This window comes from Cupressus sempervirens, chromosome 1, assembly GCF_028749045.1.
Source record: "Cupressus sempervirens isolate cs-2001-9-10 chromosome 1, ASM2874904v1, whole genome shotgun sequence".
NCBI lineage: Eukaryota > Viridiplantae > Streptophyta > Pinopsida > Cupressales > Cupressaceae > Cupressus > Cupressus sempervirens.
In genome coordinates, this window is record NC_143118.1 from 227670631 (window position 1) to 227691059 (window position 20429).

Here is a 20429-nt window from a genome sequence, read left to right on the forward strand (position 1 = left end):
ATGGTGTTTTCTTATTTTAATATGCGTTTAAGCTTGTGAAGATATAGGGTTTCTTTATCCTATGGTTGGATTTCAGTCTTTGTGTGCAAAATTGGTAGTTTAATTCTATGAAAATTTTGGATCCGTTAGTTTTTAGTTATATATTGTGAGTGAGAGCTTTATGCTGTATCTTTTCATAGGGGGTGGCTCCATGGCAATATGCTATCTGAACAGGAGGCTCCATGATGATGTCTCTCGGCAGCAGGGGCTTTGTGTATTACTAGCACCTTTATCTTTCAGTCTTTAGACCACCATCTTCTCATTCCCATTTCATGATCAGATTTAATCGACGAAAAACCCAAATTTAAATTCTGAAGAATTTTGTATTGAAACTTTGTATTGGTTAGCCTTCATATTGTCAATATTCTTGTGGAATGTTGTGGCCATTTGTTATCTTGAAGGATACAACGTATCGTCTACATCTGCAGATCTAAATTCCATTTCTCTAATCAACAACGAAATTCAATACAATTTGTTTATAACATAGGATTAACAAAGAATTATAGAATAATTGTCAAGAATACCCTGCTTTTGGATGAAAAATCGTAAAACACCAAAGAACAAAGCAATCGAATTGAGAGTAAAATATCTCCTACTTATGAATTATCGTACATCTTTATAAGAACATAGAGCATCCATAAAAACCAATTTAAAGCATAGATGAGGATATCTCGAGCCACAGTTATTAGTAGCATTACAAATGTGTTACTTCGTTAAGAAAAATCAAGGTCATCTGTTGGATCGATAGAATAACTTGGATCCATTAAAACTAGATATGGGATATATTGGGCACTGGGGGATCCAATACATTAATTATATGAGTAGAGGCATCAATCAGTTTGGTAGAGAGATGCCTCTTTGGGGCCTGGTCAAGTAGAGAGCTTGGAATGAGCTGTAAGGGATGCTTTGGTGGGCATCAAGGGAGCCGTTTGTAGTAGGAATTTTCCTATCATGTATGAGTAGGTTTCAAGCTTGCATTCTAGTTTTGAGTGAGATCTTTTATACCTTTAGAGATCCACTCTACAATGCTGAGTTAAAAGGATAATATTAGGTAAAATTGGAATCACAATACTATGGAGTTAAAAAGGACAATAGTAAGTAAAATTGAAATCACAATTTGAATATTTTGTGAGCACTTAATCATCAATTTTGGAACAAAAACAAGCCTTCCTAGAAATACCTTATATGAACAGTACAAGGGAAATAGACTCTCAATAGCATAAGAAGTTGAAAAGTATTCATTATCATAGATGCATATAAATGAAATAGAAACCTTATCCTAGAAGGAAGAAAGTCTCTTTTTGGCTACCCTTAAATATCACACACTAAAAGAAGAATTAGATGCATATAAATGAAATAGCAAGCTTATCCGTGAAGGAAGAAAGTCTCTTTTTGGCTACCCTTAAATATCACACTAAAAGAAGAATTAATCTTGGGAAAAAAAATCAAATTAAACTATTTAACACTTTTGATTTAGAAATTTAGTGTGTAATGTTTAAACTGTTCCCCTATCTTTCGTTATTCGAAAAGCTCAGTTCCGTGTGGACTGCACCTGTGGAATTTGAAACACTTGAAAAAATTGGTGATTTGCAATCTCGACATGTGCAGACCTGCAATTATTGGAGAAATGGGCCAAGCAGACCTCACCTTTCATAACCCAGTTCACGGTTTGACCTTCTAAATCTCTGTGGAGCCTCCATGTTATTGGGTGTCCGTACTCATCTCCTCCAAACAACACCCCTCCTTGTGTTGTGAAAGCTCTGCAGGCTTTCAAATACCTATCGCCAGACCAAGTCTTGGACTTGAAGACTAAAAACTTTTGATGCTTATAATTAGACACCGCCTTTCCCATAGCGCTATCATAGAGAGTCCATTCTCGATCTACATGTGGCATGTTGACAAAGGATTGCTCAAACACCCGACTATTGATGCTTGTTTTGGATGTGACGGCTTTGGAAAGCTTCAAAATAGGGTGCTTTCGCGGTTCAAAAGTGGCCTCCACAATTTCCCCTCTCCCAATATCTGTGATGGGATTCTGTGATGATTTTCCCAATGAAACAGAGTGGACATGGGATTGAACTAGGGGTCCTATAGTTATGCCAATCTTTGCTGGAAATTGCTGCTCATCTTCAAGGCTTGTTGGAATTGACTTTTGTTCCAGTTGCAGATGCAGTCGAATTACATTGCACTCAAGATTATCATTTTCCACCCTAACTTCAATAAAGTCTCTGAAGATGTTAACCACATAGTGGAATTGAATGACACATTGCAGCTGCTGGTAATTCAAGGCATTGGAGAGTTGCTTATCAGCAAGGCGTCCCTCGCCCGTTCTACACATTGATAGTATTGGACTATAGCTGTTGATGTTCCAGAATCCAGGAAGACTTTAACTGCATTAGGATATTCTCAAGTCATTACTTCCCCCTTTATTATCAATCTCACCATGTAATAAGCACTTGCAAGTGAACTCGACAGAAAATGCCTTAGCACATAACCAGTTGCACCAGGTCCTATGAGTGACAAAATATTCTCTACTCTATGACAACACAATTTTTGTGCTTTGCTTTCAAAGATTTCAGATCGAAAATGCACCATAAAAGAATAGCAAGTGAGTGAAAAGAGAGAGTTGAATGCTTGCTTGTACTTAGCAGATTCAATTGTCCTCAGCTAGGTGTCCATTTGCTTAAGCTTCACGAGATCTGGATCGAAGACTTTTATATACACACATGCCAACAGGTTCAAGAATAATTGAAACATGTTACTCTGGCATGATTCTACTTCAACAATCCCAAGATCAAAAAGCTTATGAACAGCGGAGGAGAGAGAGAGGTCAAGGAGAGAGAGAGGGAGATTTTATCGCAAGGTATAAATTCGAATGAAAGGAAGAGTGATTTTTTTGGGCCAAAATGAACGTTTAGTGGAAGGAATTCATGCTTCTTTGATTTCTTCCGGTCAAGGTGGCATACACAGTCGTAAATGTCTAGAAATTGAGAAGTCTGAGTCAGAACTCCTATGATTGACAAAATTTCCTCTGCTCTACGACATGGCAATTTCTCCACCCACCTTTTGGAGATTTGAAATATGGAATAATACAGAAAGGAAAAGCAAGCAACTGAAAAGAGAGAGTTAAATACTTGCTTGTATTTAACAGGTTCAATTGTGCCCAGCAAGATGTCCATTTGTGGGATGTCATTATAGTCGAAGGCATTGCAATAAACACAGATGAACAAGTTGGAGAATAGCGGGAACGTGTTCTTTTGGTGGGCTTCTTGTCCAAAAATCCCAGTAGAGTAGATTCCAAGACTAGAATGCCTACCCATATCCGATGAGACAAAGAGACCGATGTTACTAATACCTTCAAATTCAGATTCAAGGAAAAGTGAACCTGTGTTTTCAAATGAATCCACGTCGCCAAAATAAATGTTCCACGAAAGCGGAGGAAATTTATGTCCTAACTGATAGAGATGGCATATCCAGTCATAAACGTCCACAAAATCAGTCTTCGACTCTCCCGCTTTCCAAAACTCAGCCCCGTCCATTACTAGTTCGCTCATCATTTTTAGCATGATCTTTTGTTTCAGGCCAATTTTCGGACTTTAATATGTAAGCCTAATAAATCTCTGAACTATTTGAGATGAAATATTATAGTGGACTCAGTCTCAAATGATGTCTTCTGATGGGTTTCACAGCCAACATGCACGCGGTTTTGACTAGTAATCAATCTATATCCCTTTAAGTCAGTGCTTAGAAATTGTTAAAATGTAAAAGTCTTTTGGAAATGGGTCATTATATTAGATCAAATCTAAAGTCAGTATTAGCATTAGGGTTAGGGCTAGGGTTATTTTTAGGATTATGAATCTTGTTAGGGTTATAGTTAAGGTTAGGTTTAGACTTAGAGTTAGAGTTAATGTTAGGATTAGGGTTAGAATTTGGGTTACAAATATAGTTAGGGTTAGAATTAGAGTTAGGGTTAGGGTTAAGGAAAGGGTGAGGGTAAGAATAAGGGTTTAGGTTAAACATATAGTTAGGGTTAGGATTAGAACTAGAGTCAGGGTTTGAGTTAGAGGTAGGGTTAGAATTGGAGCTCGAATAAGGGCTAGAGTTAGAGTTTAAATTAGGGTTATAATTAGGCTTAGGGTTAGGGTTAAAATTAGATTTATGGTTAGAGTTAGAGAAAGGGGTAGAGAAAGGGTTAGTTTTAGGGTGATGGTTAATGTTAGGTTTATATTTAGAGTTAGGGTTGTATATAGAGTTACATCAGGGTTAAGGTTAGGGTAAGGGTTTGAGTTGGGGTTAAGGATAGGGTTAGGGCTATGGTTTTCATCTAGATTAAAGTAAGGGTTAAGGTTAGAGTTAGAGTTTTGAGTCAGGGTTAAGGTTAGAGTTAGGGTTAGGTTACGATTTTAGTGAAGGTTAAACTAAGGATTAGGGTTAGGATTAGAGTCTAATTATGGTAGAGTTAGATTTACAATTAGGGTTATATTTAGGGTTAGAGTTAGGGGTAGGATTATGGTTTAAAAAAAGTAATTTTGTTTTTGGCATATTGTATTGTAAAATGTTATAGTCAAACATAGATATATGGTTAGGCACAAAGTTACCATTACAATTAATGTTAACCTTAGGAATAGAATAAGGGTTAGGGTTAGCATTAGGGTTATGGCTAGAGTTAGGGTTAGGGCTTGAGTTATGGTTAAGGTTAGGGTTAGAGTTACGATTATGGTTATTGTTAGAGTTATGGTTGAGGTTCGGGTTAGAGTTATGTTTATGGTTAAGGTTAGGGTTAGAGTTATGGTTATGGTTAAGGTTTGGATTAGAGTTATGTTTATGGTCAAGGTTAGAGTTAGAGTTATGCTCATAGTTAAGGTTAGGGTTAGAGTTATGGTTATGGTTAGGGTTAGTGTTATAGTAAGGTTAGGGTTAGGGTTTGAGTCAAGGTTAAGGTTAGAGTGAAGGTTAGGGTTTGAGTCAAGATTAAAGTAAGGGTTAGGGTTAGGGTTAGAGTCAAATTATGGTAGTGTTAGATTTAGGGTTAGAGTTATGCTCATGGTTAAGGTTAGGGTTAGGGTTAGGGTTATTATAGGGTTCAAGTTAGGGTTATTGTAGGTATAGGGTTAGGGTTTGAGTCAGGGTTAAGGTTAGGTTTAGGATTAGGGTTAGGGTTTTAGTTAGGATAAAAGTTAGGGTTAGGTTTAGATTCTAGTTATGGTAGAGTTAGATTTAGGGTTAGAGTTAGGCATAGAGTAATGTTTATGGTTAAGTTTAGGGTTAGAGTTATGCTCATGGTTAAGGTTAGGGTTAGACTTATGGTTATGGTTAGGGTTAGGGTTATAGTAGGGCCGGGGTTAGGGTTAGTGTTAGGGTTAGGGCTTGAGTAAGGGTTAAGGTTAGTGTTAAAGTTAGGGTTAGGGTTAGTGTTAGAGTTAAGGTTAGGGTTAAGGTTAGAATTAAGTTTAAGGTTAGTGTTAAGGTTAGGGTTAGGGTTAGATTTAAAGTTAGGGTTAGCATTAGGATGAAAATTAGGGTAAGGGATAGGGTTTGACTTAGAATTAGGGTTCTTGTTAGGGTTAGAGTTATAATCAAGGTTAGAGTTAGAGTTAGGGTTAGGGTTAGGTTTAAAATTAGAGTTAAAGTTGGGATTAGGGTTAGGGTTGGAATTAGGGTTAGAAATATAGTTAGAAATAGAGATAGAGTTAGGGTTAGGATAAGGGTAAGAATTAGGGTGAGGGTTAGAATTAGGGGTACAAATATAGTTAGGATTAGTGTTACGGTTAGAATAAGAGTTAGGGTTAGGGTCAAAGATTGAGTTAGAATTAGAGTTCGACTAAGGGTTGGAGTTAGAGTTAGAGTTAGAGTTAGGGTTATATTTAGGGTTAGAATTAAGGTTAGGATTAGAATTAGTGTTAGAGATAGGGTTACGGTTAGTGTTAGGGTTATGGTTAGGGTTAGCATTAGGCTTAGGGTTAGGGTTAGTGTTAGGGTTATGGTCAGGATTAGCATTAGGGTTAGGGTTACAATTAGAGTTAGAGTTAAAATTAGAGGTAGTATTAGTGTTAGTGTTCATATAAGAGTTAGAGTTAGGATTCAAGTTAGAGTTAGAGATAAAGTTAGAGATAGAGTTGTGATCAGGGTTAGATTAGGGTTAAGGTTAGAATTAGCATTAGATTTAGGATTATAAAGGGTTAAGGTTAGGGTTAGGGGGAGAATTAAAGTTAGAAATAGAGTTAGAGTTAGAGTTAGGGTTATGGTTAGGGTTAATTGTAATCACACTCTCTCTCACATGTCCCATTCTATAATTCCCCCCCCCCCCTCTCCAATAATGTATACCCTCCCCACTCCCCCTATGTTGTTCTCCTTGTTCATCTCTTTCTCTACATATATACATCTCTCCCTCCATAATTATTGTCATTGTCTATCACTATCCATCATACTCTTCCTCTCCCCATCATTGTCTACATCTCTTTTGGGCCTTATATATTCTTTTTCTTATTTAGCTCATCTCTCCCTACTCCCCTTTTATATATCTACATCTCCTACCCCCTCTAATCATCTCTCTCTCTCTCTCTCTCACACACACACACACACACACACACACACACACACACACACACACACACACACACACACACACACACACACACACACACACACACACACACACCATTTCTCACTCATCACTCATGGCCTATCTCTCTCCACCATCTCCATCTCCATCTATTTTGGACCCTTCTTATTCTTTTTCTCTCCATGGCTCATCTCTCCCCCTCTCCCCTTTTCCTTCTACCCCCTCTAAGATTATCCTCTCTCTCTCTCTCTCTCTCTCTCTCTCTCTCTCTGTCTCTCTCTGTCTCTCTGTCTCTCTCTCTCTCTCACACACACACACACACACACACCCACAAACACACACACACACACACACACACACACACACACACACACACACACACACACACACACACACACACATTGCATCATGTTATTTATCTCACTCTTTCTCTATATCACGTCACCTAATGTTAATATTCTCTCTCTCTCTCTCTCTCTCTCTCTCTCTCTCTCTCTCTCTCTCTCTCTCTCTCTCTCTCTCTCTCTCTCTCTCTCTCTCACACACACACACACACACACACACACACACACACACACACACACACACACACACACGTCACCTCATGTTATTTATCTCTCTTTAAATTTGACTTCATTTCTAAAGTTTGTCCCAATTTATATTTTTTTTTTGTATTTCTATAATATAAAATCAAGTACATTTAATAGAACTTAATTATCTTTAATAGTTTTTTATACAATTAATAAATTTAGGTAAAATTTTATAATTTTTATATTTGATTTAAGTAACAATTTTATTATCTTTTCTTTCTTTAATATAAGTATTATGTTAAAATTCATTTGTAAAATCTAAAATAATTTCTAAACTTCAATATTTTACAACCTCCAAAATCTTATTATTTTAATAATAAAATAAAATTACATATATAATTTTTTGTTTTTTTGAAGATTTGAAAAAATAATAAACTTTCATATAAAATGAAAACTGCAAGCAAAACAGTAACCAAAAAAGATTTATAGAAAGTTTTTCCTTTCTACTTTACAATTCATTACCAAAATAATAACAAATTTTCAAAAGAAAGAGAATATTTGTGAAAATTAAAACTTTTTGCAGTTATCTCAAACTGTTATTACTAAGTTTTCCTAGATTTAGTAGTATTCTCTGGATGAACTCAGAGATATTAATAATCAATATTTTTAATAATAAAATTAAAAAAAACATCAAGACTAACAATAATTATAAAAAAATAAAAAATAGCAGCAACAATAATAATAAGAAAAGAGTAATTTCTTTCAGTGTTTTGTCTCTTCCATGCACCGTTTAATCTAATAGTCATGCTCCAATTCACCAAATAAAGAAGAGAATGTAACATGCAATTTGAACTTTGAGTTTTTAGAATGATGAATTTACGCATGAAATACGGAGAATCAAGTAGTTATAAATTATTAATCACAAGTTCTACAACTGTCTATGTTTGTTATAACAAAAGTTACATAGGAATCTTGGGCCAGTCTCATTCGATAAAATTAGATTAAGTACAAAGTTAGTTTTGATTGTAGTGTAGTTAAATAAGCATGCGAAATTTCATATGAGGCATTTCTCAATATAAAATATTGCAATTGTAATATATTTTAAGATAACGAATTAATACAAAAACTGAAGTTTTTTCTCCATTCTCGTTTTGCTGTAGCAATTGTGTTTTTGATATTTTTGATAAGTGTTGTAGCATGTTATATTTAATATTAAATTACTCTTTATTATTATATTTAATAGTAGTTTCAAACATTAATAAAAAGACTCTAAATACAACCAAATCACATAATCTAAGAACTAAAACATAAGTACCCATCACAGGAACAGTTAGAATGCCCAAAATCTCTAAAATAATTGCACCTGCAACTGTCATTACAGAAGCAATTTGTTACTCCAATCTATTATCTTTCTTATACTAAAGGAGCACAAGAAAAAGTGAGATTGATATTATGAGTTACAAAAGAAATTTGAATGTATTTATAAGCATTTCTGCTCAGAGATTTCTTATAACATTGTGTTAAGACCAGATTTCCCTTTTTTTCAATTGTATTGCTAAGAAAATCACCATGGCCGCATTCTATATTTACAGCAATTATCACATTGGACAAGTCGTTCAGCATTGACATAATTATTTGCACCCTTTTTCAATGAAGAATCCCATCAGAATGCCACACGCTAGACATCGTGACAAAATTACAAACCGGTGGGAATGAGCTAGAACCTCTCAATCCGCACTTAACCAGATTAAACCACCGAAAGAATAGGTAGCAAGAAGGAACCTATAAATTGGAGCCGCAACAGAGCCAATTCCAAATGCATATCCAGATCTAGAGTTAGTCATTTTACTTTAATCCATTGCCATTCAGTCCCAGCAACGCGCTAATAGCATCAGGAAGCTCCATGCATGAATCAGAAGAAAATGGATGGATCTAGTAAGAAAAGTACATATTGGACCAAAATATTTCAGAAATAGAAAAGAAGACACCCCTAAAACACTCCCATCAAGCACCATTAACAATGAAAAGTATTATAAAATATATATATGTCAAATAGATTTTGAATACAAATCTAAATCTAAATCAAACATGAAAGACTAAACTATTAAATGCAAGCCTAAATAGTTATGAACAGAATTCTAAATCTAAATGAAATTAATTAAAATTGAAATCTAAATCAAAGTAGAATATTATAACTAATTTTGAATTTCAATTTACATCTACATCTAAATCTAAATGAAAATGTAAATAAAAAATAGAAATCTCACCTGCAAAAATATTACTCCAGAACTTCAATTTACTCCTATTCAAAAACTCCAATCTAATCCTCCAATAACCTCCACCTCTTCCTAACTACAAAAACATAAAATTAAAATGAAATGAGGAGCCTTGGTTTTATAACTTCTGAGAGGCTCCTCATATCCCCCAATAGATATCTCTTCACATTCCACGAATTTGTTTAAAATTCCCCCACTCCCTGCCAAAAAAAAAAGCATGAATGTGCATGCAAAATTATATTTTAAAAAAAAAAATCATATTGAAATTATTTCGCCCCTATTTTTTTGGGTCCTACTTTTCGGGCCCTACTTTTTTGGGCCTATTATTTTGGCCTCCATTTAGCTTCCTATTATTTTGGCCAACTATTATTTTGGGGATTCTTTTTTAATATTTAATTTGGAAGTTTGTAACCGCTATGAATTCTTTTTTATTGACAAGGAATCTTGGCATATTCCCATGCTGGGCATTTGTGCTACCATTGTATAGAATGCCTCTCGGCATAATAAATAAGAAGAGTTGTGGCTTATTCATTTTTTGCTCAGTCGTAGTTTTAATGCCACTAAGATGCTTTTACCTAGCATGAAAAGAGCTTTGGCTGAATATTCCATAGTGAAGCATTGCTAAGGAGGATGAATAGATACAACCTTCTAGACGAGAGCTAGAACAAGCTCGATTGAGTTATTGCATTGACCTTCAAAAACATTTTGGATCATCCTACGAAAACCGTTGTCTTTATGTTTTGCATGGTCAAGTCCATCCATCATGTTGGTGTCTGTAATGCCCCTCCTTGGTATAGCTTCAGATATTGTGAACAATACTTTATTTCCTTATATGAGTAGCTATCTAGTCTTTAAAATTGAATTGTGCAATGGAGATTGTATACAATTTCTCTTACTACTCTATCTTATATATTAAGCAATAAGAATCCCATTAGTATTTGTTATATAAGAATTCTTTATTCTTAACATATGTTATTCGGTTTAAACTCTTAGGGCCCGTTTGGCCACAGGCATAGGAATGGAGAACAAGCATGTAATGTTGGGAATGCTAATTCTAAGAATCCGAAACTGCCTACTACCTATTATTGGAATCTGACAATCATTATCTACAAATTAAAACTATTCTAATTTAAAAAACCTATACCTGGTCCTAGGTGGCTATATCTAGAGAGCTCATTGAACTGCTACTCTAGGTATGCCACCACATGTAGGACGTTTATTGAAAACATTAAATTTAAATATTGAAAACATAAAACATTTCTTATTTTATTTCCCACTCTGCTACTACAGCAGCTTTTAAGTAAGGCTTTTTATATTCTTCTACTTCTATCTTTTCGCATTAAATTCTAGTTGAATGATTTTATGATTTTAAACGCATAGAAAATAAGCATTTCATGGAAAATTTGGCTATAGGGCTTTGAAACATTTTTTTTATATGTCCCTTTGTGCGAACGTGTTAATTTTGGTAGGATTCATTATTTTTAAAAATAAATGAAATTTGAACTTTTGTATTACTGTAAAAACATATTTTTTTGAGTCACATTGAGAGCTTTGTTTTCCCTTTGAAAAAATTGTACCTTTATCATGGAAGGGCATGAAGGTTTTGTTAATAAAGAAAAATAAAAGTAACGACTGTATACTTTAGTGTTCTTTGGTGTTATTTTAGTCCCACTCAATAGATCTACTACAATGCAATATGCATTGTCTTGTCCTTTTGTATGGTTTTCATCTAAATATTCTATTGGCATGCTGAGTGTTTAAAAACCCCAAATTGTATCTATGTAGTTGTAAGTACTAGTAATGGCTTACCATGATAACTTGGTATTAAAACAAAAGCCATGTGTACATAATATCATTTCTTTTTAATCTTTCTTTAAACCATGTCCTCTAAAGCAATTCTTGGGACTTGCAGGAGTGTCTTATTGCTACCAAGTTGGCAACATTATTGTGTTTATTTTTTACTCCTTTATTTTTCATTAATCATCGAAATAAGACTTTCTATATGTTAGTTTGAATAAGATGTCATTTCTCATTGACAAGAGTATGACAACCACTAGAGCTTGAGTATGTGTTAGTTTCTTATACAGTGATGTAAATTTTCCTAGGAAGCTCTATTGTAAAGAGCGCATGTCCTTGCATGTTGGATTCCTTCCACTCTTATAATTGTAAACTATGTGGTTATGAGTGAAGGTTTCCTTGTTGTAGTAGATTGAGATGAGATGGATTAGCTATGAAATGTTTTTCGAGCATGCATTGGTTCATCCTAGAAAAAGGAAGGTTGTTGCTATTCTAAAATGATGGAAAATTTGATTGGAACCGATAGTCTATATTTTCTTTTTTTATTAATCATGTCACTCTTTGAACAATTTTTTTTTTTTATATATTTGATCTATTTAGACTCCAACATACTATAAAAAATATGGTCCTCTTGAGTTCATACAAGTATCTATGGTTTGAACTATAACATTTTGCATATGTAACTTTATCATGGAAACTAATTTTTACTATATTTAATTAGACATTCTAATATTGTTAGTCAATTGGAACCGTGGGGATTAAATGTTTAATTTGAATTGTAGAGATTGAATATTTTCCTTTCATCAATAGGCTATAGAGATGACATTTAGTCTAGCATATTTATAATTATTTACATTTTCTAGTTAATGTCATTTGATGAGGCTGATTGTTATGGAAGGGGAATAACCACGAAATGGCTCTTAAAGATTGTTTCTCATTGAAACGAAAAGGTGTGTTTGTTTTTATTGTAACTACTGGTATAATGAGAGTGTAAAATGATAGTTCATGGTATTTATAGAAAAGATGAATGGTTATTATTGTTAAAGTTATTTTTTTTTAATGATTTATTATTATTATAGTTCCTACTTTTAGTAGACTAAATTTATTAATTATTACAATGTAGAAAATTTAAGATTCTAAAATTTGTTAAATCCTATTTTAAAATTTAACTTTTTCCCTTGTTTTCTCTTTGCTCATTGATAAATTCTAGTTTTACTAGTGTTTAATTTAAATTTTAACTAAATATTAAAAAAAAATATAGATATAGGTTAATTAATCTTAAATATTAATCATGCTAGCCTTTTCTTGGAACCTTTGATTAGTCAAGACCTCATCAAAGTTGTTCAAAAGCTCAATCATATGCAACTTCTACTATGGGAGGTCTCATTGCCACAAAAAACTTCCAAACCAAGAAAAAAATTAGATAACAAGTTGAGGTACTAAACATTAATGAGTCATGATCAGACAATGTGCTGCAACTTATTGGGCGAAAAATGACACCAATTTGAACAAAGCTAGCAATGGCAAGCTACATAATGGACTTGATTTCAAGAGTCAAATTTATCAATCTAGAAACTAAGATCCACACTAAAATTCCAATTAAACTCATGACCTACCATGTAGGTATTATCTCTATTGTTAGCTGAAATTAATTCTATACTATCCATCCTAAATAAAAAACCTTGTATGAAAATAGTCTCGAATAATCTACCTCAGAGGCCTTTCTAATGGGGAGAAATTGCCATAATTTTTTTGATTCCCCAATAGTTTAAAGCATTCAACATTTTCATTAGAAATTGTTTCTTATTCACTATGGGAGAAAGATAAATGCTAGGGAAATAGTTGAAAAGTAAATTGTTCACTAAATATCATAATTTGAAAGGTTGGGAATTATCTAGATGGCATGCCACTAGTGCTAACTTATCTAATTTTAGATTTCTTCTTTCCACATATTCAATCTGCAATGTGTTCAGACAAGCAGACAATGCATTCATTCATTTGTCTGACTTTAGAAAAATTTGAAATAAAAGATTGTTATAATATTTTAAAGATATATTAGGTTAATATATTAATATAAAATTTTTAATTTCATTTTCTAGATAGTTATTTTTAGTTTGAAGTTTATCGATATCTAGTTTTCACAATTCATGCCAATTTGTTCAACCTTATTGTGAGCCAAGTAATGTGTTACTGAAATGTGAAGTTTGTTGTTTATTAAGTTTTATTTTTCCAAATAATTTTTTTCAAATTGTCTATATGTTTGATATATATCATTACAAATGCAATGCTTAGTGTTATTCTTTTTCAATCTCATGTTCTAACATATATGTTTTATTTTCTATTCACATTCATCCTTGTAATTAGTTTGTTTTAATATTTTATGCCTAAAATGATCTAATGTAGTTTTCAATTAAGTTATTAATAATTTTACTTTCACCTTGATTTATACTCTTTTATGCACATTTTCGTGTAGTTTGCATATGAAATTACTTTTATCATGGACATTCAATCCTTAATTTTTACTTTCTTATTTTTAAAAGGATATCTTTGCAATAAGATTAGAATGTTCACCAATAAATTTTATTTTTTAAAATTATATAACATTATTAAAATATATAACTAAATAAGAGGAAACATTGAGGGTGATAACTCTAGAAATATGTGAAAGTAGATTATATATTAATACAACATAGTAAAATAAATATAGTTAGAGTTTAATAAATGAAGGTTTTGAAGAAATGTACAATATATGAAAATTGAAAATTCATTCCTATAATTGTTCTAACTTTTTGTATTTTTAGGTATATTTGGTTCTTCACGCCTGAAAATAATAGTGTCTTCAAATCATTGTATAACAAAATGATATTGATTTGATTTATATTGGATATACATTTGCTACAATGGGATGCTTATTACATTGAATAAAAATGGCTTTATAAGTCATTATTCTTGTGAATAACCATCTACAAAATGCAACTTCCCACAAACTAATATGACCTTGATTTAGTGCTTATTTATCAAACTATTAACCTAAATCTAAACCTAGAGTTAAGCCAAATTAATGTAAAACTCCAACAACATCTATGCTAAGTAATTTTTTTGTCAAGTCATTACACCCACTCAATAGGTAGGAACTTATTCTCTAACAAACTTCTTGTTCTTTGCTAGAAATCAATTCAATATATTTATTTTTAAATATTTGATAGATGTCATTCATTACATTAATTTTTCACTTTCGTATGTTGTTGGAGTTATAGTGGAAGTAGATCATAACTGTGAACTATATATTTTATGTTCATTTGAGTATTTAAGATAATTATTTTCTTATTGATATATTTTTTCTTTGACACACCATCGTATAATTTCACACACACACACAAGACTAGGAGGAAAAATTAATGATATATATAGTGTCCCACTTCATCAATTGTTCAGACATTTTGACTAGATTATTTTTTTTTCGCACATTTTGACTAGATTAAAAAACTTATAGATGAAATATAATTGTATGCATTAATTTCATGTCATTAGGCCTCATCTTGGATAAGATCTACTAGTGTAAATTTGATCTAGATTGTTCACAATAGTAATGTTGAAATGTATAACTTCAAAATATAAATTCAAATTTGAATAACATCCACCCACTAGTCATTGTGGACTTGCCCATTTCATTTTTTTGTTGATTTGCATGTTAAATTTTATTTAAATACATTCACTCAAACATCCAAAATTGTCAAATACTATTCAGCCAACTAGGATTTACCAAAGAACACTTTAATTGAGAGGAACACAATAGCATTTTATCATAACATATACCATCGCATCTTTAACAATTATTCTAAGATCATATAATTGATTTGATTATGGGTTTAATTGATGAGAGTAGGAATCTCACATTTTAACACATTACTTTAAAAACACCATGAACCTTTTTTAAGGTTTAGATATCATAAGATCAAAGCAACTAAATTCTAAGCATTAATTTTTTTTCTATTTGATTGTTATGAAATATATGTTTATACTTTGACACTAATTTGATTTCTTTATCACCCTTATATAAGCCAAAGCAACTTTTAGAGCCATTTATTGATCATAGATAGAGATCTAAATAAGAACAATACAAGTCTCATACTGTAATATTTCATAATAATACTATTAAATGTTAAATACCATCAAGATAAAAATGATATTGAATTCAAACCTTCTACAATTTTAAAAAAACTTTACAACATATATTTAAACTTTCATTATTTTAAATTTATTTAAAAATCTTTAAAATATTTTCTTTATCTCCATTTATTTAGGTTTTTACTAATTTACGCTTTTAATTTTAATTTTAATTTTTAAAAAATGGATGATTTATATCTCCAAATATTATATTTAAAAAAAATATTTAATGTGGTATTTATTAAATTATTTTAAAAATGTATATTCTATTTATAATAAGATTTGAAATTTTGACATGTAGATGGTTTGTCAAATTTAACTTAGAAAAATAAAAGTAAACATTAACACGCTCACACCATCCCACTCCACCTATTATGCCATTGTAGAATGCCTATCAACATTAAAAACTTTACAACATATATTCACACTTTTATTATTTTAAATTTATTTAAAAATCATTAAATAAAAGTTCTATAACAGGGCCCTTCGTCGATCTTCTCTATGGCTTTTCTCACGGTTGAATGTAGGGACATCCATCACATTTTTATGCGTTGCCTACCAATCCAAAATATGGCCTTTATGGTAAAATCATACAACATGAGTCCAAAAAGCCTTTTAATTCCCCAACATTTTCATGTATGTATTTTTTCTTTTTGACTTCTGAAAGAGTGTTGACAGAAGGTGATGTAACTCATCTATCCCTAATTTGGTCAACCAAGTAGGGGCAATCATGAATGGCTTAAAAATCACACTTTAAGCTTCATTCTAACACTAAAAGTGTTAAATACTCAAAATTGGATTATCCTCCATTGAGCACAGGAGTTAGTGCGATGATGAGAGGATAAGCTTATAAAGTTGTGTCACATAAAATTATGTTGTAGACACTATGTGCTTCATTAAAAATGAGAATAATTGTGTTGTCTACATGAAAACTCAGTTAATTATGCAAACTCTACTGTTGTAGACACCATGTGCTAAAATAGAGTTGCTAACTCTTGTGTCATCAACATGACAACTCATATAAGTACACATACTCCTAGATGTCTAACCTAATAAATAATAAAATAATGCATTTATCGTAAGTAAATTTAAATTAAGTGTAAATAATAATCATTTAACAGCTCAGACAGGGCAGATCGTCATACATGAGCCCTTCTCCTCATCATTCGAAAGTGATAGAGTGAAATGTAGGGACATGGATTTTTTTCCATGCAGGCTCTGCAGTGCGATATTTGCAAACAGAGCAGCAATTTTTCGTACTCTGGTTTGCTATTTTTCTTATTTGTGTTTGAATTTCTTTGAATGGTGTTTTCTTATTTTAATATGCGTTTAAGCCTGTGAAGATATAGGGTTTCTTTATCCTGTGGTTGGATTTCAGTCTTTGTGTACAAAATTGGTAGTTTAATTCTATGAAAATTCTAGATCCGTTAGCTTTTAGTTATAATTTGTGAGTGAGAGCTTTATGCTATATTTTTTGTAGGGAGTGGCTCCATGGCAATATGCTGTCCGAACGGGAGGCTCCATGATGATGTCTCTTGGCAGCAAGGGCTTCGTGTATTGCTAGCACCTTTATCTTTCGGTCTTCAAACCACCATCTTCTCATTCCCATTTCACGATCAAATTTAATCGACCCCTTTTTATACTACTCCTGTTGGTAAACCAACGACCGAGATTAAATCAAACCAATGGTTGAGATTAAGACAACTCGATAGCAAATAATAGAATTGGTTGCAAGGTGTCCAAAACGGAATCACCAAAATTAGTAAATAATAACCATTTACTAATTCTTGGCAAGTGGACAAACAACTGTCCAAACCACCCATAAATACAACTGCTATTCATAGATAAGGACGAACAACTATCCAAGCTACGCATAAATACTACTGCTATTTCCAGGTCAGAAATAATAGCTGTCCAACTAACAATAATTAACACCTTTGATGCTTATAATTAGACTTGAAGACTAAAAACTTTTGATGCTTATAATTAGACACCGCCTTTCCCGTAGCGCTATCATAGAGAGTCCATTCCCGAACTACATGTGGCTTGTTGATGGAGGATTTCTCAAACACCCAACTGTTGATGTTTGTTTCAGATGTGACGGCTTTGGAAAGCTTCAAACCAGGGTGCTTTGGCGGTTCAAAAGTGGCCTCCACGGTTTTCCCTCTCCCAATATTTGTGATGGGATTCTATGATGATTTTCCCAATGAAATAGAGTGGACATGGGATTCAACTAGAGGTCCTATAGTTATGCCAATCTTTGCTGGAAAGTGCTGCTCATCTTCAAGGCTTGTTGGAATTGACTTTTGTTCCAGTGTCAGATGCAGCTGAATTACATTGCGCTTAACATTATCATTTTCCACCCTAACTTCAATAAAGTCTCTGAAGATGTTAACCACATAGCAGAATTGAATAACACACTACAGCTATTAGTAATTCAAGGCATTGGAGAGTTTCTTATCAGCAAGCCATCCCTTGCTCGTTTTGCGTATTGACAGTATTGGACTGTAGCTGTTTATGTTCTAGAATCCTGAAAGACTTGAACTACATTAGGATATTCTCAAATCATTATTTCCCCCTTTATTATCAATCTCACCATGTAATAAGCACTTGCAAGTGAACTCGGCAGAAAAATGCCTTTGCACATAACCAGTTGCACCAGGTCCTATGAGTGACAAAATATTCTCTACTCTGACAAGACAATTTCTGTGCTTCGCTTTTAGAGATTTCAGATCGAAAATGCACCATAAAAGAATAGCAAGTGAGTGAAAAGAGAGAGTTGAATGCTTGCTTGTACTTATCATATTCAATTGTCCTCAGTTGGGTGTCCGTTTGCTAGAGCTTCACGAGATCTGGATCAAAGACTTTTAGATACACACTGTGAAAAATCAACTATTGCAGTCAATGATTATTAATCTCCTATCATAATCGATTATTAAACTGCTGAAAATAAATTCCCAGCTAATATTCAAAAATAACACAACTGCAATTTCATTTATAATACGGAAAGAAATTAACAACACAATGAACACAATATTTTTGGACAAATTGTCCTTGGAAAAACCCCTTGGGAAAACCAGTTCTATAGATAAGGAATTATATTAAACTTCAGCAAATCAAGAGATACAAAATTCCTTGCCTCTCACTGGCAGAACTCCGACTACCTCCTAATTTATCTCGCTGATATTCCCCACTGCTATTCCCACGCTAACACTGCAAGACTGTTTGCTAACACTATAAACGTTTCTCCAAACTTCATCTTCCAAATGACCCAATAACCCCTTTTTATACTACTCCTGTTGGTAAACCAATGACCGAGATTAAATCAAACCAATGGCTGAGATTAAGACAACTCGATAGCCAATAATAGAATTGGTTGCAAGGTGTCATAAAGGGAATCTCTAAAATTAGTAAATAATAACCATTTACTAATTCTTGGCAAGTGGACAAACAACTGTCCAAACCACCCATAAATACTACTACTATTCATAGATAAGGATGAACAGTTGTCCAAGCTACCCATAAATACTACTACTATTTTCGGGTCAGAAATAACAGTTGTCCAACTAACAATAATTAACACTCCGTCTTAGCGAGGAAGCTGTTCTGCAAGACACCCATCTTATCTCTGAAGAAGATAAATTTGGCCTTTCCCAAAGTGTTCATCAGAATGTCTGCTACCTGCTCATCTATAGGTATGTATTGTAGTCGAACAACTCCCCTTTGTACACAATCTCTAATGAAGTGATATCTGATATCTATATAGCTTCACATGTCGCCATGCTAGCTGCTATGTATTCTTCTTCTACTGAACTTAGAGCCACAAACTTCTGCTTCTTGCTGAACCAAGATACAACTCCTGATCCCAAGCTGAAACAACACCCTGAAGTGCTCCTTTTGTCTGTTGTACTTCCTGCCCAATCTGCGTCAGTATAGCATATCAACCTAATACCTTCACCTTGAACATATCTAATCCAATACTCGATTGTACCACGCAAATAACGTAGCACATGCTTAGCCGCTATCCAATGCATTCTCTTTGGTTCAACTTTGAACTGACTAAGAGATTTTACTGCAAATTCTATATCTGGTCTAGTGTTGACCAAATACATAAGTGAACCAATCAACTGTCTATATAAAGTGGGATCTACATATTTCTCCTTAGATGTATCTACCTTCCTCCAATTTGTGATCATGGGTGTAGACACGGCTTTACAATCCTCCATCCCAAATTTCTTCAAGATTTCAATGCAATATTTCCCTTGACCAAGGAAAATCTCCCCATCTATCTACCACACTTCCATGCCTAGAAAGTAGGGCATAAGTCCTAAATCCTTCATCTCGAACTCTTCTGCAAGGTTCCTCTTGCAATCCACTATGAGCCCTAGTGAACCTGTAAGAAATAGGTCATCCACATAAAGAACAAGAATGAGAATCTCACCCCTAACCATCAAGTAGTAGAGGTTACCATCTGCTTCACTCTTCACAAAGCCCATTTTCTGCAAGCATGTATCAATGCGCTCATACCATGCTCTAGGAGCCTGCTTGAGTCTTTACAATGCTTTCTTTAATCTGCACACGTGGGTCTCTTTGATGTGTGCTACAAAGCCTTCTGGTTGTTCTATGTATACCTCCTCCTTCAACTCACCATTGAGGAATGCTGTCTTGACATCCATTTGATGGATTTTCCATCCCATCTGTGCTGCAAGTGAGATTACAGCTCGTATAGAAGTATACCTGGCAACTGGAGCAAATGTCTCCTCATAGTCTATTCCCTCCTTCTGAGAGAACCCCTTTGCCACGAACCTAGCCTTGTATTTCTCGATGGTACCATCTGCACCATGCTTTATCTTATAGATCTAGCGTGATCCAACTACAACCCTATCTGTTGGTCTAGGTACTACCTCCCACACATCATTCTGCATTATTGAAGAATACTCCTCAACCATAGCATCTCGCCATACCTGATGTTCTGCAGCTTCCTGATAGCTAAAAGGCTCACTATCTACCAACTGACTAACTAATGCCACATAGTCATTGAACTTGGCTGGTTTTCTT

At 33.5% G+C, this 20429-nt stretch overlaps 1 protein-coding gene across 1 annotated transcript; it reads right to left on the reverse strand.

Moving 5' to 3' along the window:
- Positions 1–1570: 1570 nt before the first annotated feature.
- Positions 1571–3578, reverse strand: LOC149576992 (uncharacterized). The gene is made up of 2 exons (XM_089795600.1): positions 3103–3578; positions 1571–2396 (listed from the first exon to the last, which is right to left on the reverse strand). The coding sequence occupies exons 1-2, from the start codon at positions 3576–3578 to the stop codon at positions 1571–1573; spliced, it is 1302 nt and encodes a 433-aa protein (XP_089651726.1).
- Between the last annotated feature and the right edge of the window lie 16851 nt (positions 3579–20429).